At 40.2% G+C, this 22,717-nt stretch overlaps 1 protein-coding gene across 2 annotated transcripts in view; it reads right to left on the bottom strand.

Moving 5' to 3' along the window:
• Positions 1 to 22,717, bottom strand: part of GLG1 (golgi glycoprotein 1) — a 63,651-nt gene that overhangs the window by 30,440 nt on the left and 10,494 nt on the right. For both annotated transcript variants that reach the window (XM_083515176.1, XM_083515177.1), the window contains exons 2-6: positions 9,756 to 9,788; positions 7,704 to 7,790; positions 1,977 to 2,192; positions 1,258 to 1,461; positions 532 to 603 (exon numbers count right to left, since the gene is read on the bottom strand). In XM_083515176.1, the coding sequence (XP_083371302.1) occupies positions 532 to 603; positions 1,258 to 1,461; positions 1,977 to 2,192; positions 7,704 to 7,790; positions 9,756 to 9,788 (612 nt within the window). The remainder of the gene's footprint in view (positions 1 to 531; positions 604 to 1,257; positions 1,462 to 1,976; positions 2,193 to 7,703; positions 7,791 to 9,755; positions 9,789 to 22,717) is intronic.

Consider the following 22,717-nt stretch of genomic DNA (forward strand, 5'->3'; position numbering starts at 1 on the left):
TTGTCATTTCAATTTGCTATTTATTGCTCATATACTGCTCAAAGCGTTGAGGAAGCAATGGGGCATTACACCTGGAATAATGATCAATAAAATGCTTTGTCTGCACTTTACTCAAAACGCTGTCTCTCAGGAATGTAACAACATATCTCAAAAAAAACACACGCATGCCTTTAGAGAAGGTAATAAGGCAGCTCTCCTTCCTCAGAGATGTTAATTCTTATTGATGCAATTTAACTGCTACCACACAAGGCAACTCTGTAACTGAGAGATGGGAAGTTCATCAACAGGTCACAGACAGAGTTACGGCTGCCTTTAAAAACACAGCTCTGAGCCGATGCACAGGATTCCATGCACTCTTCCACCCACCACACCCTGATGGGCCAGGAGCAGACCAACCCTCAGATAACACACCATATTGTGTATTAATTTGTTTCTTATCCATTGCATGCTGTAAATAAATGAGGCGACCAAGAAGCAAGAGCTTTGGGGTCAATAAAGATAGTGGAATGGCCAGGTGAAAGAGGCACATACCTTTTCACTCATAGAGTCTTCAAACTTGTGGTTAAAGAGACACTTGTACACCCTGCCTTCCCCAGCCTGAGTCTGTGAAACAGAGCAAGAATATTGGTCATGAATATCATATGGAAATGTATTAGGAGGATCCTGGTATCCATAATTTAAAAAAAATAATTAACACATTCATAGCCTCCTTTTTCTTCAAGGACCTCAAAGCAAAGGTACATGCAATTATCCCCATGTTACCCTAACAAAACCATGAAATAGGTTAGGCAAAATTATCTGTTTACGGCCACTCAATGAGAGTGATAGCTAAGTGGCTATTAAAACCCAGGTTTTGTATCCCACCAAGTTTTATTCAGAGCAGACCAGCTGAAAGTAATGGACCCATTAATTTCCATGGGTCTTCTCCACATATGCACGTCTCTTCAGCCCAACTTCAGCATTCCATTCTCTACATCACACTGGCTACATTTTATCATAGGCCAACATTTTGTGATTTACAAGTCCTCTGTCATTTATCTATGTTGTGCATGCTCATGACTAATACTTCCATGCATATTTCTGAAATGAGTTCAATATATTGCCTATATTATCTGTAGTGCACCTTTGAGAGATCTGTTCTTGGATTCTTTAATTTGTTACATGTAGGAGCATTTACTGAATGACAAGGCGAGAGGGGAAAGGGTGGGGAGATGGATGCTAGTCCAACGGGAAGGACGATGTCATGCAACAACTTACGTTCTCACAGAAGCGTTCCCGGTCATCCCGGCAGGCAAAATATAAGTGCCGATCCAAGTGGAAATCATCAGAGGAGAGCTCAGCTACACGGAGAATAGCCTTTTTGCACAAGTCTGAGACCTTTATTCGTGGCTCAATCTCTTCTGCCTCCTTTACCAGTCCTTTCTCCAGGCAGGCCACCACCTCTCCTTGAGAATGGACATCCTGAAAGAAGAGAAAGAAGCTAAGCAGCAGCAAGACACACTTCCATCTAGCTCTTTTCTGCATGTTGCATTAGGAGACTACAGAAGCATGTCTTACGTTGCAAGAACATGGTTCAGTTCAGTACATCTGTGGTCCTGAATCTCTGTCCTCCACCCGTCCCAAGAAAGTCTGCTGCTGAAAACACCACTGTATCTCAATGAAATACCTGAGCCTGAAAGAGCATGCAGTTGACCTAAATTTGAAGGTACCCTCAATCTACCAAAGGCTAATAGCACTTTTCCAGGGTGTGCCCCTTCCAGAGGACAGCCCAGATTCACTCACACAAGAAACATTCCTTCTGCCTAGCACTGGTATAAAATCACAGGGAGATAGGATAGTAATTTAAAATGCTGACCATAGAACGTGGTCACACTTCAACTGGCTTCTTCGGAGCAGCATTGATTCTAATGAGACAATATCCTCTTCCCTCCCACCTCCAATTTAATGGACATGGAATCACTTTGTAACAGAATTACCTTTTCTCCAAGACGAATGCTGCCACACTTCAGGATGTTAATATCACTTCTGCAGTCATCCATGAAGCCACAGATCAGGCGGTAATCACTGAAAATTATGGCTGTCATTTTGGTGATGTACTGGTGACACTGGTATTCAGTGATGTTTCCTCTGTGATCTACCAAGCAGGACACCAAGTAACCTTTCCCAACAGGCTCATCAGCACACTCTTTGATCTGTCCAGAAAGACCCATGATAAAAAGAAGCCTGTATTTTATCTGGCATTTGCAGATCATTTTATTTACTGCCTACTCAGGGTGTTTCTCAATATAGAGAGATTATATAAAAACAATGACACCAATTTTCAGAAAAGGGGATGGAAAAGGAGAACCAACTGTTTATTCCCTAAAAGTTCCTGGAGAATGGAAAATGTGGGGTGTCAACCCTCACACCTCACCCTCAAAGCAAAAATGAACATAAATTTTGCAAGCTCCACACTAAAAGTACCATGAAAGCAAGCTGTAATCACTCAATAACTTAAGATGTCATTGTTAGACTCTACATACAAAATATGGTGCTCAAGGGCAGTCAGGAGTCAGTCTCAAATGTAGCCAGGGCCTGTGTCATTCAGTCACTTGAAAGCTGTTTTGAATTTAATCTTCTGGTAGCCACTGTAACCACATGGCTGTAGTAGCTTAATCCAATAATAAAAGTCGATCTTCCACATTCAGAAATAGCTGCAAGTGACATAGCAGCATTCCTGCAATCTCACATGTATGAGGGGTAATTACGCAAGGCTTTTTAAATCAGAGAATGAAGTGCAGTCTGCAGTATTCTCCTTTGAAATATCAGCATGATAAAGACAACTAGGTATGAAATGAAGAAATGCTGCTCAGGGCTGGTATTGGAAACCAATATTCTGAGCATGGTCTTAAATAGAGCAGGGACTGAGGTACTGTGTGCTTTTTCAGAGGATCAACCTTTAAGTCAAGTTTACACAATCCATCAAATTTATTACATTTATGTCCTTTCTTTCCTCCAGGAAGCTTAAGACAGTTCCCTCTTTTGATCTTCACAGCAACTTTATGAGGTAGCTCAGAACTAGACCATGTGCCTGGCCAAGGTAATTCAGTAAGCTTCTGGCTGAATGACAATCTGGGTTGGGATTTCCCCATCCTACTGTGACAATCTACTGACAGTTCCCACCCATCCCAAAATTTTGGAGAAAATCCTTAAAAGCACTGATTTCCTTTCATTGCACATGTGAGTAGAAAAAGCCACACACGACAAGAAGAACTTTGGGTAATATTCATTTGTTGCTGGCTCAGCTCAATGTTACTCTTATGCTGCTGGAACTAGTTAAACAGGTTGAATATTGTTAACATAAATTTGAGCGGATGAGATTATGTTTGAGTTTCTTTGGAGAAATAGGCAACATAGGACTTTTTTTTTTAAGCAAATAAATTTCAAGACCATCCCCACTGGTCACCTGTTTACAGAATGCAACTAGGTCTGAAAAAAGCTAGGTCACTATGCTTGGAATCTGAGCACTGAGACATTGCTCCCCCCCCTCTCTCTCTTTTTAAAATACTTTATGTACACTTATGCGTCATACAAATAAACATTAAATAAAACAAACATGTAATACCAAACCAGAAACATACAAAGCAAAAAAACCCACATAAATACAGTGATGATAACAAAAACTACAGACAAGAATATAGATACTATATTATCCTAAGAAAAAGAAAATATTCACTTCAAGAAAGAAGCTAAAAAGAAATAGGGTTAGGAAAAAAGATGACTTCCAGCTAACTCCATGTGGTTCATTCTTTTCATATCACTGGTTATGTGTAATGATTAAATTTTGGAGAAACATTTTTATTACCTATGAGATTTTTATTCTAAACTAAGCCAAGTATAATTCTGGGAATCAGTTCTCTTCATATAATTTATAAAGACTTCCCACTCTCTCCTTAAGAGAATCTTATTTGAATAGTTTCTTATTAGACCTGTAAGTTTAGCCAGCTCGAGGTATTCTGATAATTTCAAAATCCATTCTTCTTTCGTTGGCATTATAGTACTTTTCCAATGTTTAGCAATTACTATTCTGGCTCAGTAACTGCATACAAATATATTCCTTTATTATCTTTTGGGATGTCTGTTGTTATTAGGCTCAATAAAAACATTCCTGGTTTCTTTGGGAAAGTAAATCTTAGCATTTTCTTTAGTTCATCGTAAATACTGTGCCAATTTTTTTTTATTTTAGGACACATCCACCACATATGGAGAAAGTTCCCTTCTTTGTGATTGCACATCCAACACTTTCCACTAGTATTTTTATATATTTTAGTCAATTTCAAGGGTGTGAGATACCATCTGTACATCATTTTTTTTAAAAAATATTTTATTGTGTAACATGCTGTAAACTTTGTTCTTTTCCATAAATTTTCCCATTTTTCTAATTCAACTGAATATCCGAAATAACCATGCTAACTTACTATGTTATCCCAGCCCTCAATGTCCAATAATTTGGTATTCTTTAATATCATCCAATCCTTGAGCCAAACCAGGCAAGCAGCTTCATAATAAATCCTAAAATGTGGCATTCTAAACCCTCCTCTATCTTTGACTTCTGTTAGTAATTTTAATTTAATTCTGGGTTTTTTGCCCTGCCATATGTATTTAGCCAAGAATCTGTGCCATTCTTTAAAGCAGTTGAGGCCATTGAGGATCGGAATGGATTGAAAAAGGAACAGTATTCTTGGTAAGATGACCATTTTGATTGAAGATATTCTTCCCCACAGTAAAAGTTTTAATTTACTCCAGATCTCTAAATCTTTTTTAATTTCTTTCCATACCTTTACATAATTATCTTTATATAAATTAGTATTTTTCATAGTAATCCAAATTCCTAAATATTTTGCTCTATTTGTTACTTTAAGTCCTGTCTCTGCTTCTAAATCTGCTCTTTCTCGTATATCTAGATTTTTCACCATGAGTTTTGTTTTCTTATTACAGTGGTACTTTGGTTTACAACCATAATCCATTCTGGAGGTCCGTTTGTAAACCCAAACAGGTTGTAACCCAAGGTGCGCTTTTGCCAATGGGGCCTCCAAAAAAAATTTGTTCATAATCCAAAAAGTATGGGTTGTAATCCAAAAAAAGCTTGCAAACTGGGACATACACTTCCAGGTTGGATGTGTTTGTAATCCAAAACGTATGCAAACCAAGACATATGCAAACCAAGGTACCACTGCATTAATTTTGAATCCTAATAGTTGTTCATTTTTTCCAATGTTGCTCGAATAATCGCTAGTGGGTTTTCCATTGTGATTATTAGGTTGTCTGCAAAGACCCTAACCTTATAAGTTCTTTGCCTAAGTTTAATTCCTTCTATCCTAGAATCTTCTCTTATTGCTTTTAAATATACTTCTAAGACTGTGATATATAGGAGGGGTGATAAAGGGCAGCCCTGTCCTGTTCCCTTAGAGATACTAAAGGCTTCTGATGTTTCGCCATTTATAATCAATCTTGCTTTTTGGAAATTGTAAATTGCTTTTATACCGCTACTTATTTTCTCACCTAGGCTCCTCATCATTTCCAGAGGTTCCCCCCCCATAAAATCCCACGACACAGTGTTGAAGGCCTTCTCGGCATCAACTAAGATCAGGGCTGCCATTTTATCTGGTCTCATTTCTAGGTATCCTATTGTATCTACTATCAATCTTATATTGCTGTATATTTGTCTTCCCAGTAAAAAATCTGATTGATCTTTATTAATTATTATTACCAAGATCCTTTTGAATCTAGCAAGAATTTTGGTAAACAATTTATAATCTGACTTTAAAAGTGAAATTGGTCTGTAATTCTTTATTTCATCTAAATTGGATCCATTTTCCGGTATTAATGTAATTAAGGCCTTTTGCCATGATTCTGGTACTTGCCCTCCTTCTAGAATTTAGTTCATTATTTTTTTGAAGACTGGTAATGTTATTTCTTCCAGTTTCTTATAATACATTATGCAAATTCCATCAGGACTGGGAGCTTTTCTGATTTTGGAGGTCACAATTCCTTCTTTTATTTCACTAATATCAATAGGGGCATTTAAGTATTTCCACTCTTCCTCAGTTATTTTTGGCAATCTGTTGTTTATGAGAAATGTTTTCTGCTTTGTATAAATTTTTATAGTAATTTACAAAACTTTTTTTGATTTTTTTCAGGGTCATTTGTAATTTCTCCTTTATCTATTATACTGCTTATTGTTTTGTCTTTTTGTTTCTTTTTAAGTAACCATGATAGCATTTTGCCTGGTTTATTTGCTGATTCTGAAGTTTTTTGTTTGAGCCATTTAATTTTATTTACCACTTCATTATTTAATAGCAACAGAACTCATGTGTATTTGGTCCTATCCAAGGTGCGTAAGTTCAAGGGGTATGATTTTGGGAAAGAGAAAGGGCTGCTTCTGTACTTTACAACCATGGAGACATCTCTCTCAAGATAGCTAAAAAGGGGGCAGCAAAGCCAATACGGAGCATAGCCACTTTTTAGTGCTTGCCTAATATTGAAAAAATCTAATTGCATTTGCCGTCAACACAATGCTGCCTGTTGTTGTTTTTTGTTTTTAAAGTACTGTCGACCTAAAGCTGAATTTATGGTATGGCACACAAAAGGAAAGAGTATAAGGGGAGGCAGTACTAGGATGAACTGCTTGTCAAATAGAACAACCTTCTCAACTTAACCTTGAAATAACTATCTAGAGCAAATCACAAATACCTGCAGAAACACTTCTTTTATTTGTCATTGATGCAGGGTCCCAACCACTACACAACTGGAATATCCCAATTATATCTAGTCAATTTGTTTCAACCCTTGACTTTGGAAATGAACCCTTCACAGATTTATGCTACATTCCAAATTCCACTCCTCTCAACCTAGCCAAAAGGTCCCACACTAGGTACAAGTGACAAAGCCTCACTGGTAAGCAATATCCCTCCAGATTTATTTTTTCCTTCAAATATGGCTATGTATGAAGATTTCCAAGTCTTGCCATCACTCCCTTGAATCAGGAGAGAAGGAAAGCTATGAGTAGCCCTCAGAAAAATAGTGCTCGGAAAACTGCCTCAATGGAGCAATATTCAGAAAAGTGTTTTACTGGAAAATGCATCAGTGCGCTAATGACCTGAAGGCAAACACTTCCAGCAATTATACAAACAATTATGAAACTGTGAATGACTGAAGCTCTTCAAGTAAACATAGAATTACGTTTTTTAACTTTAGAATTTATGTGCACAGAACAGTGTTACAACGCCACCTTAGAGACTACATTTTATAGAAAGAGTTTTCAGAGGGTGAATGAACAATTCTAGACATTTTCCTGAATCCTGAAACTCCCAGGAGAGAATGCAGTTGGCATACCAGTTGGTACTTTGATCCACAGACATCACCTGTTACTCTTCCAGAATATATTTCTCTAGTGTACCTTTCTTGCTAGCAAGTACAGGATGGTCTAGATCTACAGTAAAAGTTGGTGGTCCACCCATTCCATCAATTAAAATAGCCTTAGAAAAGTACAGAATAAAAGATCTCACGGCTTGCTGCTGTTCTGTTATGCGCTATTTAAAACATATTAATAATTCTCTAATAAAAACCCTTTTGATATATTCATTTCAACAAGACTTCAATTCTTTCTTATTTAGAAATAAAATTAAGATTACTGCCCACCACCTAATCTTCCTCAGCCTTACCTCTGATATGGTAGACTTGCAAACCTCTCTAGCCACTGATTCAAATTTTGGATCTGTAGTCAGGTTCAACTTGTAGTTCCACAACAGCTGGGAGGGAAGAAACACAATACTGTTATTTTTCAACTGCAGGAATCTTTCATGAGCCAGACTTAAAACAAACTAATGATATCTTTATTGTGGTTTTGAGGCTGCTTTGTGCAGGTTAAAATTTAAATCTATGTGAACACAAGCCAACCAACGCATTTCCTGCACAGCAGTTTTCATGTGATTTTCAGAAACACATTAATATACTGATGCTCTGACATATGGAGAATACAGAACTTAGGGAAGCATGTGGTGTGTAAATCTCATTTTTTAAAAAAAATCAAACGAGAGCTTACTTCTATGGCTCATAATCATGAAGAATCTCAAAACAAACAGAGCCATAATTAGTGGAACTTGGGCTTCTGTGCTTATGACAGCACCCATGGCCAATCAGGCTTCTCCATGCCATGCCATGAGAGCATTCCACTGCAGAGAAAGTTAAATAACCTATCTGTACCCCTCAGTTTGTGTGTGTGTGCGTATTTTGATTGTTATAGGCTAGAATGTTAGAATTCAACCAATATTTGAAGAATTAACAGAAGGTGCCTGACACTGGATTTAGCAGTGTAAAAATACATGCTAAACTTGATTTTATCCTGATCAAGGAATCATCTTTAAGAAACAAAGACAGTTGTGACTCATCAAGATTGGCAAAGCAAAAGCTGTGCGAGCCACAAACAGGAGGGGATCATTAGCAAGAAAAAAGACCAATAGTTTTGGTTTCGGATTACAGTTTGCCTGTTAGAAGTGAACAGGAAAAAAGTGTCTGTTTTACAAGCTTGGGGGAGGGGGAGCACAAAAATAAAAATAAAAATGGATGACAGTCTGTTTTATGATGAGGAAAGTGTCAGACACAATGTTTGGGAGCTCTTTGAATTCAAGGCTGCAGTAATGGAAGGAACAGGACTGTCTTGGGATGTGAATGCTCTGAACTCCCTCCATCTAGGCTAAGATTGTATATATGTGTAAATAAACCATGTATCATAAAGCTGCCACCATCTCTGATGTGCCTCATTGTCCAAAACGAAAAACAGACCCTGGTAAGCATGCCTGGTATCCCAGGGATATAGATATAGGTAGAGATATATGTCGGTGGATAGCTATTTCAGGTAGATGAGTGGAACAGGAAGGAAGAGACTTAAAATGCCCTGTCTACCCAATTCATTGAAAGAGTCATCCTATTAACAGAATGTCCTCCAGTCCACTTTTTACTTTACTTTATTTATTTTTTAAGTTAACCATCCTTCATCTGAAGGGTGATGTATAACAATATTAAAATACAACAACAGGGAAATATAATCCACTCTAAAGTAAAAACTAAAAGGGCAGCAGCTTAAATGCAAAAATGAGACCTAAGAAAGATGAAGTCACTTTAAAATGCCTGGGCAAAAAAGGAAATCTTAACTTTGCACCAAAAAGATTGTAATATCAGCACCAGTTTAACAAGCTGGGGTGCCACTGAATAGTATAATTTTAATCAAGGCATTCTTCTGTGCATACATAAGCCCAAACATCATACTATCCTACTTGACTGAATTTAGTACTTATGCTCCTACCAAGATGGTCACAAAAAAATCTAAATTGTCTATATAGATCACAGAGAAATAAACAAACAGGAACCTTTACTATTTAAAAGGAGTTGGCCTAGTATCCCTGAAAGAAGCCAATTTGCCAGAAGCCAATGTTGCAAAGTAATAATAAATGCCACTTACAGCTCCCTCCCTGTTTTCTTTAAAAGGTCTTTAAATATCTGGTTTTATTAGGATTTTAAACTGTATTTTCTCTTTGGCATATGGCTTTCTACTGGTCTAATTATAAGTTGTGAGGTGCTGCTCTTTTAAGGTGTTTTTTTAAGATATTGGTTTTAAATGTTATATTTATTCTAAGCCACCTTGAAAAAGTCAGAATATAAATCACTGAATCAATAAAGAAGCAAGTGCCAGCCCTACAGAAAAAAAGCACACTTACGTGGTTGCATTCTGATGAGATTTCATTGTCCGGCTGGAAAAAGAAAGAAAGGGACATTAATTCTGAGCAGGTCATGTTGCACTGTATTCCTTCCACACGAAGAGGCACAAACTATTGTTTCAGAATAATGTGCATTATTAAATAAATGATGAAATCAGACCACAAGAGATTGTCAACTCACAGATTAAAGGCAAATTTATCTAATCTAATCAATCTCTGCTGCCCAGGGAAATGGCCTCGACGGAAAGGCAGCAGTCATGGGATGTTTTGCTTTTTTGGAACAGTGGTCTTGTATTGCTTTTGCAATAGTGTTATTTCATAAAGCAATGAAGTGTAGACAAGCCAGAGATTTATAAGGCACACTAGAGGTTCTATCAAACTACAGCAAGTAGAATTTAATTCATGAAATATTTCTCATGACCTCTTCAGATCATAGGCCATCCAGAATTTTTTTATCCTGTCCATGGGTCACAGTTCACAATTAGGAATTACAATTTTGAAGAAAAGTGCTAACAAAACCCTCATGAATTTTATTTTGCTCCCTTTGGAGCAAAAGTCCAGAAGTTATGAAGTCTCCGCCCAGACAGAGTAGAACGGAATAAAAAGAGGCTGTATTAATTGCCCTCCACCCAGGTCTGTCTGAAAACTACCACACACAGCCATAAAAGTCTCTGCTCAGCCAGAACTTCCATCAGAACTCCTCCGGCTGCTACTTTTCCACTTAACTCCCTGCTTGCACATCACAAAGTGCCGTATTTACACCATTACCCCTTCAAATCCTTCTGCAAAACGAATCTTTTTTGTACAGTCATACCTCTTGTTACATTTGCTTCATGATAAGTTTTTTCAGGTTGCGTCCCGCGGCAACCCAGAAGTACCGGAAAAGGATTACTTCCGGGTTTCGCCACTCGCAGATGCGCAAAATGATGTCACGCGTATGCACAGAGGAGGGTTGCGTTCCTTTCAGGTTGTGAATGGGGCTCCGGAACGGATCCCAATCACAACCAGAGGTACCACTGTAATGTGTTTAGATTAACTATGCTCAAGTACATGGAAGCTCATCTGCTCACATTCACTAGTTTTTGGTGGGTAGGGACTTCTTAGTTTATGACACTATAAAGCATCATGTGCACAAATGACTCCATATATTTATGAAATACTGATAGTTGTACCCATCACTAATCAAAAGGCCAGAAAAACCACTCAGTCCCTCCGGCCTCATAGCTTCCCCCGCCCCAAGCCACCTTGCTGCTAGCTCCAGTGGAACTCATTCTGGCTCCTAGTCAGAAAGCTGACTGCAATTCCACAACAGCCTTGATTCTGCAAAACTGTAGGTGCACAGGCGTCAGCTTCACAATGGGAGCAGCACAGGCTTCAGTGAGCCTCTCTCTGCATTTCCCCTCAACCTGAACTGGGTTGCTTGTTCTCTGAGCTTCCTTGGCAAAGGTCCTTCAGGTTGAGTTCAACCACTGTGCCTTCACAGCTGCTTGTTACTTCTTGCAAAGCAGCCATGTGATATCAGTATTTGCCTCAGTGGGCGAGACCCAGCAGCAATATCTTGGAACACCCTGACCCTTGTGTAATTTTCAGCAAGAGACTCAGGTCACATCCTGCATTGTAAGAATTCTTATATAGCCCTCCAGGATATTTATGCACTGTGGCTGCAGAGGTGAATGGAAGCACACTCATGCCTCTGCTATCAGCCAGAGGACCAAGGGCCACTCAGAGGCTGTACCCCCAGTTCCCAGAAAGGATCTTGACAAGGGGAAGAGGAACCTGGCCCTAGATGTCAGCCAGAGAAAGAGCAGCTTCAACAGTTTCCTGCCCTGGGACTGGAGAAGTAAGCAAAGGCAAAGGACACTCTCATGGCCCCATCCAACAGCCAAAGGGTCAGGAGCCACCGGCTGCTTTCAAGCCAGGGAAGACCTGCCCCACTCAAGCTGGATAAAAGTGCCTGCTTTGTTATTACCGTATTTTTCGCCCTATAGGACGCACTTTTTTCCCTCCAAAAATGAAGGGGAAATGTGTGTGTGTCCTATGGGGCAAATGCAGGCTTCAGGAAGCTATCCGCAATCCTGGGGAGCCCACGGGAGTTCTCACCAGTCTGCTTGTGGATAGCAGCCCAGTGGGAGCTCCCCAGGCTTGTGGATAGCAGCCTGCATCCCAAAACCTGGGGCATGCTGAGCAGCGCGCCCCGGGCTTCAGGTAGATATCCGCAAGCCTGGGGAGCTCCCGCCGGGCTCCCAAGGCTTGCGGATAGCAGCCTGTTCTGGGGCCTGGGGGAGGAGGAAGCTTGGGCTTCCCCCGCCCCTGGGGGAGGGGAATTTCTTTATCCCCCCCCCAAAAAAAAACTATGTGCGCCCTATGGGCCGGTGTGCCCTATGGGACAAAAAAATACGACAATTTGATCTCATTTCTCTACCTTTTCTCTCCACTACCTTCCTTGTGTGTCTTTTGTCTTTTTAGTTTCTAAGCCAGATTTTTTTAAAAAAATGTTATCTTTGGCCGACAGTAATTGTGGGTCTGAAAAGTGAGACCAAAATACAGTAATAACATGATTTTTAAATAAAGTAAGCAAACAATCACACAAGTAGAGTGATGTTTTATGTTTAGTGCCTCAATGCACAATATTTTTGTCTCATTGCTTATCCTCCCAGTACCCTCACCAGGAAACACGCTCCAATCCCTTTCTGCATCAACAAAAAACAAATGAAGATGTATATGACACATTTTCAGGCAGAGGTCATCCATAACAACTTACAAACAGTAAAAGCTTAAGTATAAATATCAGTATCACTCAGTATCACTATTGAGCAATATCACTATAGCTAAAAGCAATACACTATTTTATTACACCGGCTAAGGCTCTGGGGGGGAAGAAAAAAGGAGAAGACTATTTCATTTTCTACAGTCTACACAGTGGGTGGAAAGAGACAAGCTTTATATAGCCTTTCAATGAGATCCATATCCCAGCAAACAGGATGTGGTTTGCCATAAGCCTATTTAGCACAGAGAGTGTACAAAAGAGGGCTGCTCTATTCACAGTGGTCCTACTGAATTGCTTTTTGCTTCTTCCAAGCAAGGCAGCAACAAAGCATTTTAGCCATGTGCTTTCTCATCTACTAGCAGTGTTCAAAATTAGCTGGCCTTTTGCAACTGAATGAAGATGTCCAGGAGCCACCCTTGGCGCCTAACATCGCCACCTGCCTAGCTGCAGTCAGCTGGTCTGCTGGGCACAGCAGCAGCAAAAGATGCATGTCTTTTTCTGCACAGAGCTACCCCCACCAAACACCAGATTTGCCCAGCAGTGCAACAGCAAAGTGTCTTTGCTGTGTCTTTATTTTGCTGTCGCGCAGCCAGGTGAATCAAATGTTTGGTGGGGTAGAGCAGTAGCAAAAAATGCATCTTTTGCTACCATGCTACCCTGCAACCCAGATTCTCCCTGCAGTTTTTTTGGGTTTTTTACAGGGTTGCCTGGTTTGGTAGGAGGGCAACAACAACAAAAAATGGCACCTAGACATTTTGTTTTGGCGCCCACAGCCTAGTCCCAGTAGCCACATGATTCCTAGCATTCCTATCTCAGTATCTAACACTGTCTACTAGGATACACGGCCAAGCTAAACTTTTTCTTTTTTAAAATATCAGCATAATTTTGTTCATACATCTTGACTGGCCATATACCCCAAACCAGCAATAAATTTTAACAATGGAACAGATACCTATATATAGCCCTAAGATCTTGTTCAGTGGTCTAGGTGCAAATTTAAAATTTATAGTCATCCGCATCAGCAGTGGAAGGGCATGAGCAACCAAGCACCCAGAATGTTTCTAGCCCCGCCAAGTTAAGGTGAGTTAGTCTAAACACCAGCTCATGTTTTCTTCACAAGGGACATGTAAATGAAGCTGCTAAAATGCCCGCTTAATTTCTGTTTCTGATTGAACATGATGACAATTAAGCTGGCAAACATTTCTGGCATTGAAATTTGGATTGCGTTGAAGACAATGCCATTTTCTTTTTTCCCCTTTTTAAAAAATAATTTTTATTGAATGATTCCATGTCACAAAAAACAATACAACCACACTACCACCAAATACAACCAAGATATAAAAACCACATACATCAATATTTAGTTTGTTATTTGTTATTGACCGTCTTATTTCCTCCCAAACATTCCATACAAAAACACACATATGTGCAGACACCCACACACCCACATCCACAATGATAATAATGAAAGTAAATATTTTCCCCCTTTTATCTTCCAATATCTTTTCTTCAACTTTGACTTCCTGTGACAATATCATTTTCTTGGTCAAATAAAAACTTCTTCTAGCAAAGCATTAAGCATTAGCATACTTTAAGATTATGAAATGCCTTTATTCTAACTGATTTAGTCAGTTCTTATAATTTTTTGGGAATGTAAATGTGCTTCCAGTTTTAATTCTAATAAAAGATTTATGCTCCAGGTATGCAAAGTTTGAGCAATGCTGATCTAGTGAGTGGGACCTGCTCCTGTAGCCTCGAACTGCAATAAAGATTGCCCTATATTCATAATGAGAGCAAGCCACAATGGATTTTTCCTGGATCCCAATAAAAGATGCCATCAAATTTGCTTCCTAAGATGTCCATCACCATCATGGTATGCACAGCTGGGGATTTAGGTTATACGAACTGTAACACTCAAGGAAAAGGGGGACAAGACGACAAAGCAGAGAGGCCATAAACAAATTTTAGTGCCCCCTCCCCAATATTGTTAAAAAATGGTGGGATTTCCCTCAAGAAAATCAAGAGCAAGGAAGAATTAATCCAAATGTCCTCTACTGATTTTACGACTCTTCAAGCCCCTAAGCAATGCATGCTTACTGATCCTAGTAGCTTTACTGAAGTCACATAGCAATGGTCTCAAGAAGGAATCATGAACTCACATTGTTCCTCTAAAGCAGGGTGGCCAAGTCCCCAGAGACTGCGATCTACTCACAGAATTAAAAACTGGCAGTGATCAAACCCCTTTTTGGGGGGTTCAGGTCAAAGCTGAACTTTTTTTAGGGAGGACTTCTTCCGTTCTGCAGACTGTGCAACAATGGAGGGCAGGACGAGGGGCCGGGATTCACGATTGACCAAAACCTCCTGAGGATCTACTAGTTGGGACATGCCTGTTCTAAAGCATTGTGGCTCACCAATGAGTTTTGCAGAGAAATGCGAGAGTGGGTGGCTTTTGTGCTGTTCCCTATGATACAAAAACCCATTGATATGCCCACTTTTGCCTCTAATTCTACCCAACACTGGCATACATCCCCTAGGGAATGTGTCTCTCTGGATGAAAAAGGTTACTCACCCCTGAACTTAAGCTTCACTCTTCCTAACATTCCTCCACGGATTTTTTTTCTCTAGCACCAGACCTTTTAGACTGTAAATGTGAAGGAAGGGGGTGTCTTTTTTACAGATCTATAAGCAGCTCTAGAAACCTTTTTGGGTGAAGAGCAGGATAAAAATGTTTCACATAACCCAGGATAGCTCAGTTGGTAGAGCATGGATATCTCAGGATAATGGGTTCAAGCTCCACATTGGGCAAAAGATTCCTGCATTGCAGTTGGTTGGATTAGAAAACCCTTGTGGTCCCTTCCAACCCTATGATTCTATGACCCACACATTCAAAATTAGAAACTGTCTTCTTTCCTTCTGATAAAAATAAGAGAAGTTGGCAGCGTTCAACTCGAATCATAGTTCATCTTCCGCAATACAGATGGCTGAATCATTTTATTTGAAATTTAGAATGTCTCATGCATTAGGTAAAGGTAAAGGGACCCCTGACCATTAGGTCCAGTCGTGGCCAACTCTGGGGTTGTGGCGCTCATCTCGCTTTATTGGCCAAGGGAGCCGGCATACAGCTTCCGGGTCATGTGGCCAGCATGACTAAGCCGCTTCTGGCGAACCAGGGCAGCGCACGGAAACGCCGTTTACCTTCCCGCCGGAGCAGTACTTATTTATCTACTTGCAGTTGGACGTGCTTTCGAACTGCTAGGTTTGCAGGAGCAGACCGAGCAATGAGAGCTCACCCCGTCGTGGGGATTCGAACCGCCGACCTTCTGATCGGCAAGTCCTAGGCTCTGTGGTTTAACCCACAGCGCCACCCGCGTCCCTGTGCAAATAAACCACCAACTAGAATAAACAGGCAAGATACAGTGGAACCTCCAATTGCGGACAGGATCCATTCCGGAGGTCCAGTCGAATCCTGATGTTTCTGCAACCTGAGGACTGCTTCTGCGCATGTGGCGAAACCTGGTAAAATACTTCCGGGTTTGCCGCGCATGCATCCCGAAGTTTACATAACCGGGGGTTACATAAACGGAGGTATGACTGTATTTTGGCATACTTTTATGGGTTAGGGCACTTCTGGGGACAGGCTGGCAACCTTTATGCCCTATTACAAATAGGTAACATTTTGGTAAATTTGTTGAAAAGGAAGAATACTTATCCCTTCCAGCAACAAGTAGCAGCATGCTTGCTTGCTACTAAGTTCTCCACAGCGGAAGGCTGTGGTCCGCTTCCTTCAAGATCACCCAAAAGATGCAGTCATTGAGCTGTTGCAGTTCATTAAGCCTACATTAAATTAATCATAGTGACAAATTATCAAAAGGCAGGTGTGTTTGTCTATTGTAGCATTGCAAAGACCAACAGAATCTATGTGGCAGAAGCTTTTGCGGGCCATGGCCCACTCCAGCAGATGTGTGAAATGTTATCCTCAGTTGGTAGATTGTTCATGAAAGCTTTTATTATTCCATTAGCCTTTAAGATGCTTCCAGACTTTATTTTTAAAATTAATTAGTTTAAAAGCCAGCCTAAATCAAATATTTTAAAAAGGAAAGTTTAATTAGAAAAGAGACTTTGACGCAAGCTACCCACGTCCAAGTGACTGGCAAGGCACTTCCAACAAAAAGTCATTGTCCAAATTGCCCAAAAAAATTCAGCCAAGGCCACAAAGGGAGCAGAGCACAAGGTAATGCAATAACAGCTTGGCAACCTTCTGGTGGAAGTCCCAGAGGGACCCTCAGCTGAGACTTCATGTGGCCAGAAGCCACAGGATTCTAGAAAATCTCACAATGATGAAGCAACACTTGCCTTGCCTATGTCTAAAAGGGTTCACATTTCATTTAAGTGCCAAGAACAACCCAACTAATTTGTTTGTGAGCACCTTACACTACTGGGACACTAATGAAGTAGTGGGTAAAAGCATGGTAGTCCCTTAGATGGCACAACAATAATCATCCCTTGTAAAAGCAAATGGTGGGAGTAGATTGCCCATACTTTTAAAATTTTGATGCTTACTCTCATCTCGGTACCTTCTCAACACCCATTAACTACAATTAAGGCCGATTTCAGACTTGAATGGGCTATTTAAAAAATAACTAGAATTTGGTTTTTAAACCTTAGAAAATAATATTCAAGGTAAACACATTGAAATTAATGGACCGTTGTATTGGTGGTCTGCATGCAAAGAAAATGCATTGTATGTGGGACTGCTTTTGAAAGTGTCCAGCAGCTGCAGCTTGTTCAAAGAGTGGCAGCCAGGTAGCTGATTAACCTCACTGTTGAAACTGCTGCACCAGCTCTCTTATTTGTTTCCTGGCTAACTGAAAAGACTGGTTATGTGTGACCTTTAAAGTCTTCTGATTTATGAGCAAGATATCTGAAGGACCTCCTTCTCTCCATATGTGAGCCTGCCTGGCTCATTTAGATCATCGACAGAGGGACCCTCTTGTCTGCTCCAAGTCCACATTTCTTTGTTGTTGTGCCTAGACTTAGAACTCCCTGCCTAGGGAGCTCTCATCAGCCTTCCGCTGCTGCGTCAATGCCTTTTCCCAAGGATGGGTCGTACAGCTCAGCCTTATTATACTCATACAAATCTATTCCATTGTTATTGCTGCCGTTTTTTAGAATCATAGAGTTGGAGGGGACCCCGAAGATCATCTAGCCCAACCCCCTGCAATGCAGGAATGTGCAGCTGCCCTTTCAGGGATCAAACCTGCAACCGCAGCATTATTAGCGCCACACTCCCAATTGAGCTATTCTAAGTGCTTCATTGTTAATGGTGTTTTTTTGTTTGTGGCATTTTATTAATGTGTTAACTGCCTTAGACTGCACAAGGAAAGACAGAATATAGCATATACTTATATCCCACTGATTGCTCCCTACCATCTATTTACAGCAATAACTACTGTTTTAGAGATCTTAGAACTAGCTACTCTTCAAATATTGGCAAATACTGGAAATTCCAACTGAAGCTCCTGTTCACATTTTACTGGTCTCAAAGCCCTACCAGATCATTTCATTTAAGCATAGACCGGTCTTTGCCTGCTTGGTACCCTCAGATGTTTGGACTACAACTCCCATCAGCCCAAGCATTAGCACTGACACTCCTTTAGTAGGAGGAACAGAGTAGACTCATGCAAGCAAGAAGACTGAAGTTGAAAATTGTCCCCAGCACAGTTTTCACGGCTGTTACACTGAGCATAACTAATTATGCTTTTGCTTTTAGTAATGTCTTGCTCTGGCTTTCCTTTGCAAAGTCTTGCTATGAAACAAGATTTTTCATACATTTGAGCTAGAGGGAGGAATTTTTTTCCTCGGTCAGCATTTTCATTGTACAAGCCCACCTGGATTGGCTCCCTCCTACTAAGAAATGCAACATCTGTAACTGCTTTGAGATAAGCCATTTGCTTCATTTTTTAAAAAGTGAACAGAACTTTTAAAAAGAGCTCAGTTGGCAGGAATCCCAAAGGACTATGCTATGATAGTTCAGTTGGTAGAGCATGAGACAGGGTTAAAGCACCATGTTGGGCAAAAGATTCCTGCATTGCAAGCAGCTGGATTACTTGAGCCCCATGAGCCCTTCCAAATCTACAATTCTATATTCTATTCTGGTTAGAATATCAGGAGATACAACAACATGGATGCCAAGCAGCTCCCTCCCTCCTGCCCCCTAATACTACCCCCTCACCAGTAAGATATACTTCTTGGCTTGACATTAGTTACATACATTTACTCTTACTGTGGTTTAAATATGAACCCCATGGGTCCAGCACACAGCAGTTGTCAGTCAGTGGAACTGAAAGCATGCAAGTATACTATCTGGACTCCTTCCTTCAATCAACCCAGAGTCTTTGGCCAATGAGCAGCAGTCCTGATCAACATCATAGTGCAGATCCAAGACAACCCTAGCACGCTGAACTACAAAGAATAATCATGCAGGAACCAACAGGCAGCTGAAGTCTATTAAACTCTATTGGCAACCCACAGCATAAATTGGAGAGCATGAATTGTGCAGAAAGAGACATACAAAGCAAACTACTCTAGATGGCCCATCAAGCTAAACCAGCCACAGTGTTACAGGGAAAGAGAGAAAACCCAAAGCCATTAGCATCTACCGTAATTCTGCTAAAAAGATAGAAGAGCTGGCCAGTACCAGAGCTGCTTTTTCAAAATGATTTAGAAATATTAGCTAGTGGCAGCCTGCATGTTAGCAGGTATAGACAAATATTCACATGTAGATCCAGGTGCACATATATAACCTGTTTTGAAATATTAGCACTAGCTGTCAATTGGATTTAATCTGATTTTGTCAGAGAACATCTTCTCCCATACAAATCCACCAGTACATAAGATATTCTAATGAATTCCACTGCACGAGGCTAACATCCCCTAGAAGTAGGACCTCCCCTGTTGCAGACCCAATTTTGTGGATCCTCTGCCAAGAAAACACCACACAATATCTTCCCTGCTAACTAACTAACACTTTTGCTTCTACTGGCCTTTGATCATTAGATGACTTTGCTCCTGTGCTGCCTTCATCTTGCTCATAGATTGCATGTTATGAGTTTCACTGTTATCCTAGTTTGTGAACTGCTTTTCAAAATACAAATATTATTTAACTGTGTATAAATGTCTAATAAATTTAAGCCAACACAAGGGGAAGCCTCTTGCTGAGTTCTGCTGAGCACAGTAACCACAAATTTGTCAAGTAAGTAGCAGCTATGTCTTAACAAGTGCTTGCATATCATGCCTGTCAGCTGCCATCTTACTGGAGAAACTGTCAATATATCTAACTCAGAAATGACCAATCTTGTCCTGTTCAACACCTCTGCACAGCACACTTTGTACAGAAGTCAGTGGATCCATCAATCACTGAAAAGTGCCCAAATAGTCATGACAACCTGCACCGCACACTCAACAAAAGGTCCGTGCAAGTGCATCCTTCAGCAAAAAAGGAGAGACATTAGTAGTCAATACTTTCACTTTGGAAGATACTTGGATTCTCAACTCATTCATTAGCTGGAATTGTGAGGATACATGATCATATCACTTATATTCCTCAAACAAAAACTCTCAAATCCAAACAACCACATATATCATTAAGATTTGTTGTGAATTATAAAATCCCTGTACATAGACCAACTCAGTATTGCACTGTTCTGCCTGCTCAACCTTTGCAGGTTTCCTAATTGACTGCATTTTGCATTCCTTCTTCAAGAGCATGTGAAATTATTGTGGTCAGAATATCAATGTCATTAGTAAGCCAAAGGCAACGGTAACATTTGACAGGTTTGTTGTTCTGACCACAATGGCAGTAATGTTGAAAGTTATGGCAGTAATGTTGAAAGCATCTATGCACTTGTTCAGTTTGCAACATGTATTACTTTTGCATCAGTTTGCAGTAATCCATGATGCACTCCCCCCCCCGGTTGTCATTTATATAATCAAAGTTTGAGGATCATCTTGTATACCTCACATCTTAGCCATCAAACAATTCTGCTCTCCTCCTTACTGTTGGTGGCTGCATGTTTATACATGAGAGCAATCTGTCTACAGTCAAGTATGCTCTCCACTGTGCATCAAAGGTGAAAACATTTCCCCCCCATTATTATATGGTAGGTCTGGGAAAGCTCCTGGTCTGAAATATTGCTGCTGCCAGTCAGTATGGACAAGACTGAGATCAAGGAGCTTCCTATGTGACTTAACCTGCACATTTCCCAAAGGTACTCTCATTTGGAAACTTACTTAGATGGACACCAAAGTGCTTCTACAAATACAATACAGATGCTGGCATTTAATTTATTCTCATTTGCCTTTTTTTAAAAAGATGTCTTTCGAAAGTCTTTAAGAGCAAAATAATAGTGAAAAGGCCACAATGTCCATTTTGCATCTGGAGGCAACAGCACAACACACAACAGCATATTGGGTTAGACATATTGATAGATCAAACAGTTCAAGAATTGCAAGCCAACACTCAAAAGTTTTTGACTGTGCACAGGCACACAAGGAATCGCAAAAAAAAAGCCCACCTAGTTTGTACCCGTTTTCCGGGTCCTGCATTCCACACCCTAATTCTAGCTGCCTTTTGCACCTACACTTTGAATTCTTTCTTTATGTATATGGGCAAACAGCATTATTCCACACATCATCATACTAGGGTCTATCCAAAGTCACAATGGGGCTTTGACATGATTTTCTTACTGCGCCAGCTGCAGGAAAAATGCTGAAAATAGAGATGCCCTTGTATATAGTCTTCATAGACCTGACAAAGGTCTTTGACCTCGTCAGCCAAAAAGGACTCTTCACACTGCTCAACAAGATAGGATGCCCACCTAAGCTTCAGAAGAAGATTGTGTCCTTCCACAAGAACATGAGCAGCACCATCCAATATGACGGCTCACTCTCAGACACCTTCCCTATAATAAGGCCTATATTTTGATATTTTTCTTCCAAGCAATGTTTCCAGCAGATGAGCCCCCAAAACACACATTCGTCTGTAAATGCATGGGCTTATACCTGTACTATTAGAAATCTGTCATTTGACTGAGCATCACAGTATGGTTCAGATCATTGGTTTGGTTACACAGCTGCTAAACAGGGCCAGTGCAGGCTTACAAATATGGAGATAATCCAAACTAGCCCAGTAGTTGCCACATCCAAGCTTCTCAGTGAATATTCATTCCTTAATGGAAGGTTCAGCTGTGTCAATATTGGTTAATTGAAGACACAGATCAGTGAACAATAAATTATAGCTCTGATGATGAGAAGCTAATGCAAAAGGGTATAACAGTTTACAGCCTGGTTCCATTTATTCTCCCTAAGGCGTAAGGGCGCCAGGATGCAATGCCACCCTGCAGAGTCACACACATACCCAAATAAATTAACTTTATGAGAGAATCTCTCTTACTCTCTTTGGTGGAACTAAAGCTTAACACACATACAGTACACAAATGCAACATTTCATGCCATCTTTAAGCTGGACTCCTTGCTCCCCTCATCCTACCTTCCAGAAATAGTTGATACAATTTTCTGCCTCCTGCCTCAGTGCTAACATAGAACTATGAACTGACTCACAGAACAAAAGCAGCAGGACCTTTGCTCTCACACATATGAGGATTTCTCCACAAAGGACATTAACACAGCACAGGGCAGAATCAGAACACCCAGCAGTTATCCTACATGTAAATTAGGTGAGAATCTCCTCCCTATTCATCTCAGATAGCCTTTTCCTCCCTCTTTACATAATCACTACAAAATGAGTTATTTCCATATCATCTGGGCACTTTTCAGCATTGCTTGTTTCCATTAAAATGTTTTCTATAAAACAGTATGTATTTAATTCTGAAAAGATCAGAAACTTTGGCTTTAGGGACATCAAATAGCAGGGAGATTTTTCTTTAAACTAAAATGGAAACTTGCAAAGTATGCTCAACACCAGATCTGAAATAGGAGATATATATTTACTTGACACAAGACAGGCTAAGCATCTGCCAGCAAAAGCCTATGCACTCAAGATCACCATGTGCCCAAAATTGCTTGCTTCTTTGTTCTGGTTCAAATACAGTGGCACCTTAGGTTACAGACACTTCAGGTTACAGAACCCAGAAATAGCACCTCAGGTTAAGAACTTTGCTTCAGGATAAGAACAGAA

The sequence above is a fragment of the Podarcis liolepis genome (genome assembly GCF_965112155.1).
Source record: "Podarcis liolepis genome assembly, chromosome: 7".
NCBI lineage: Eukaryota > Metazoa > Chordata > Lepidosauria > Squamata > Lacertidae > Podarcis > Podarcis liolepis.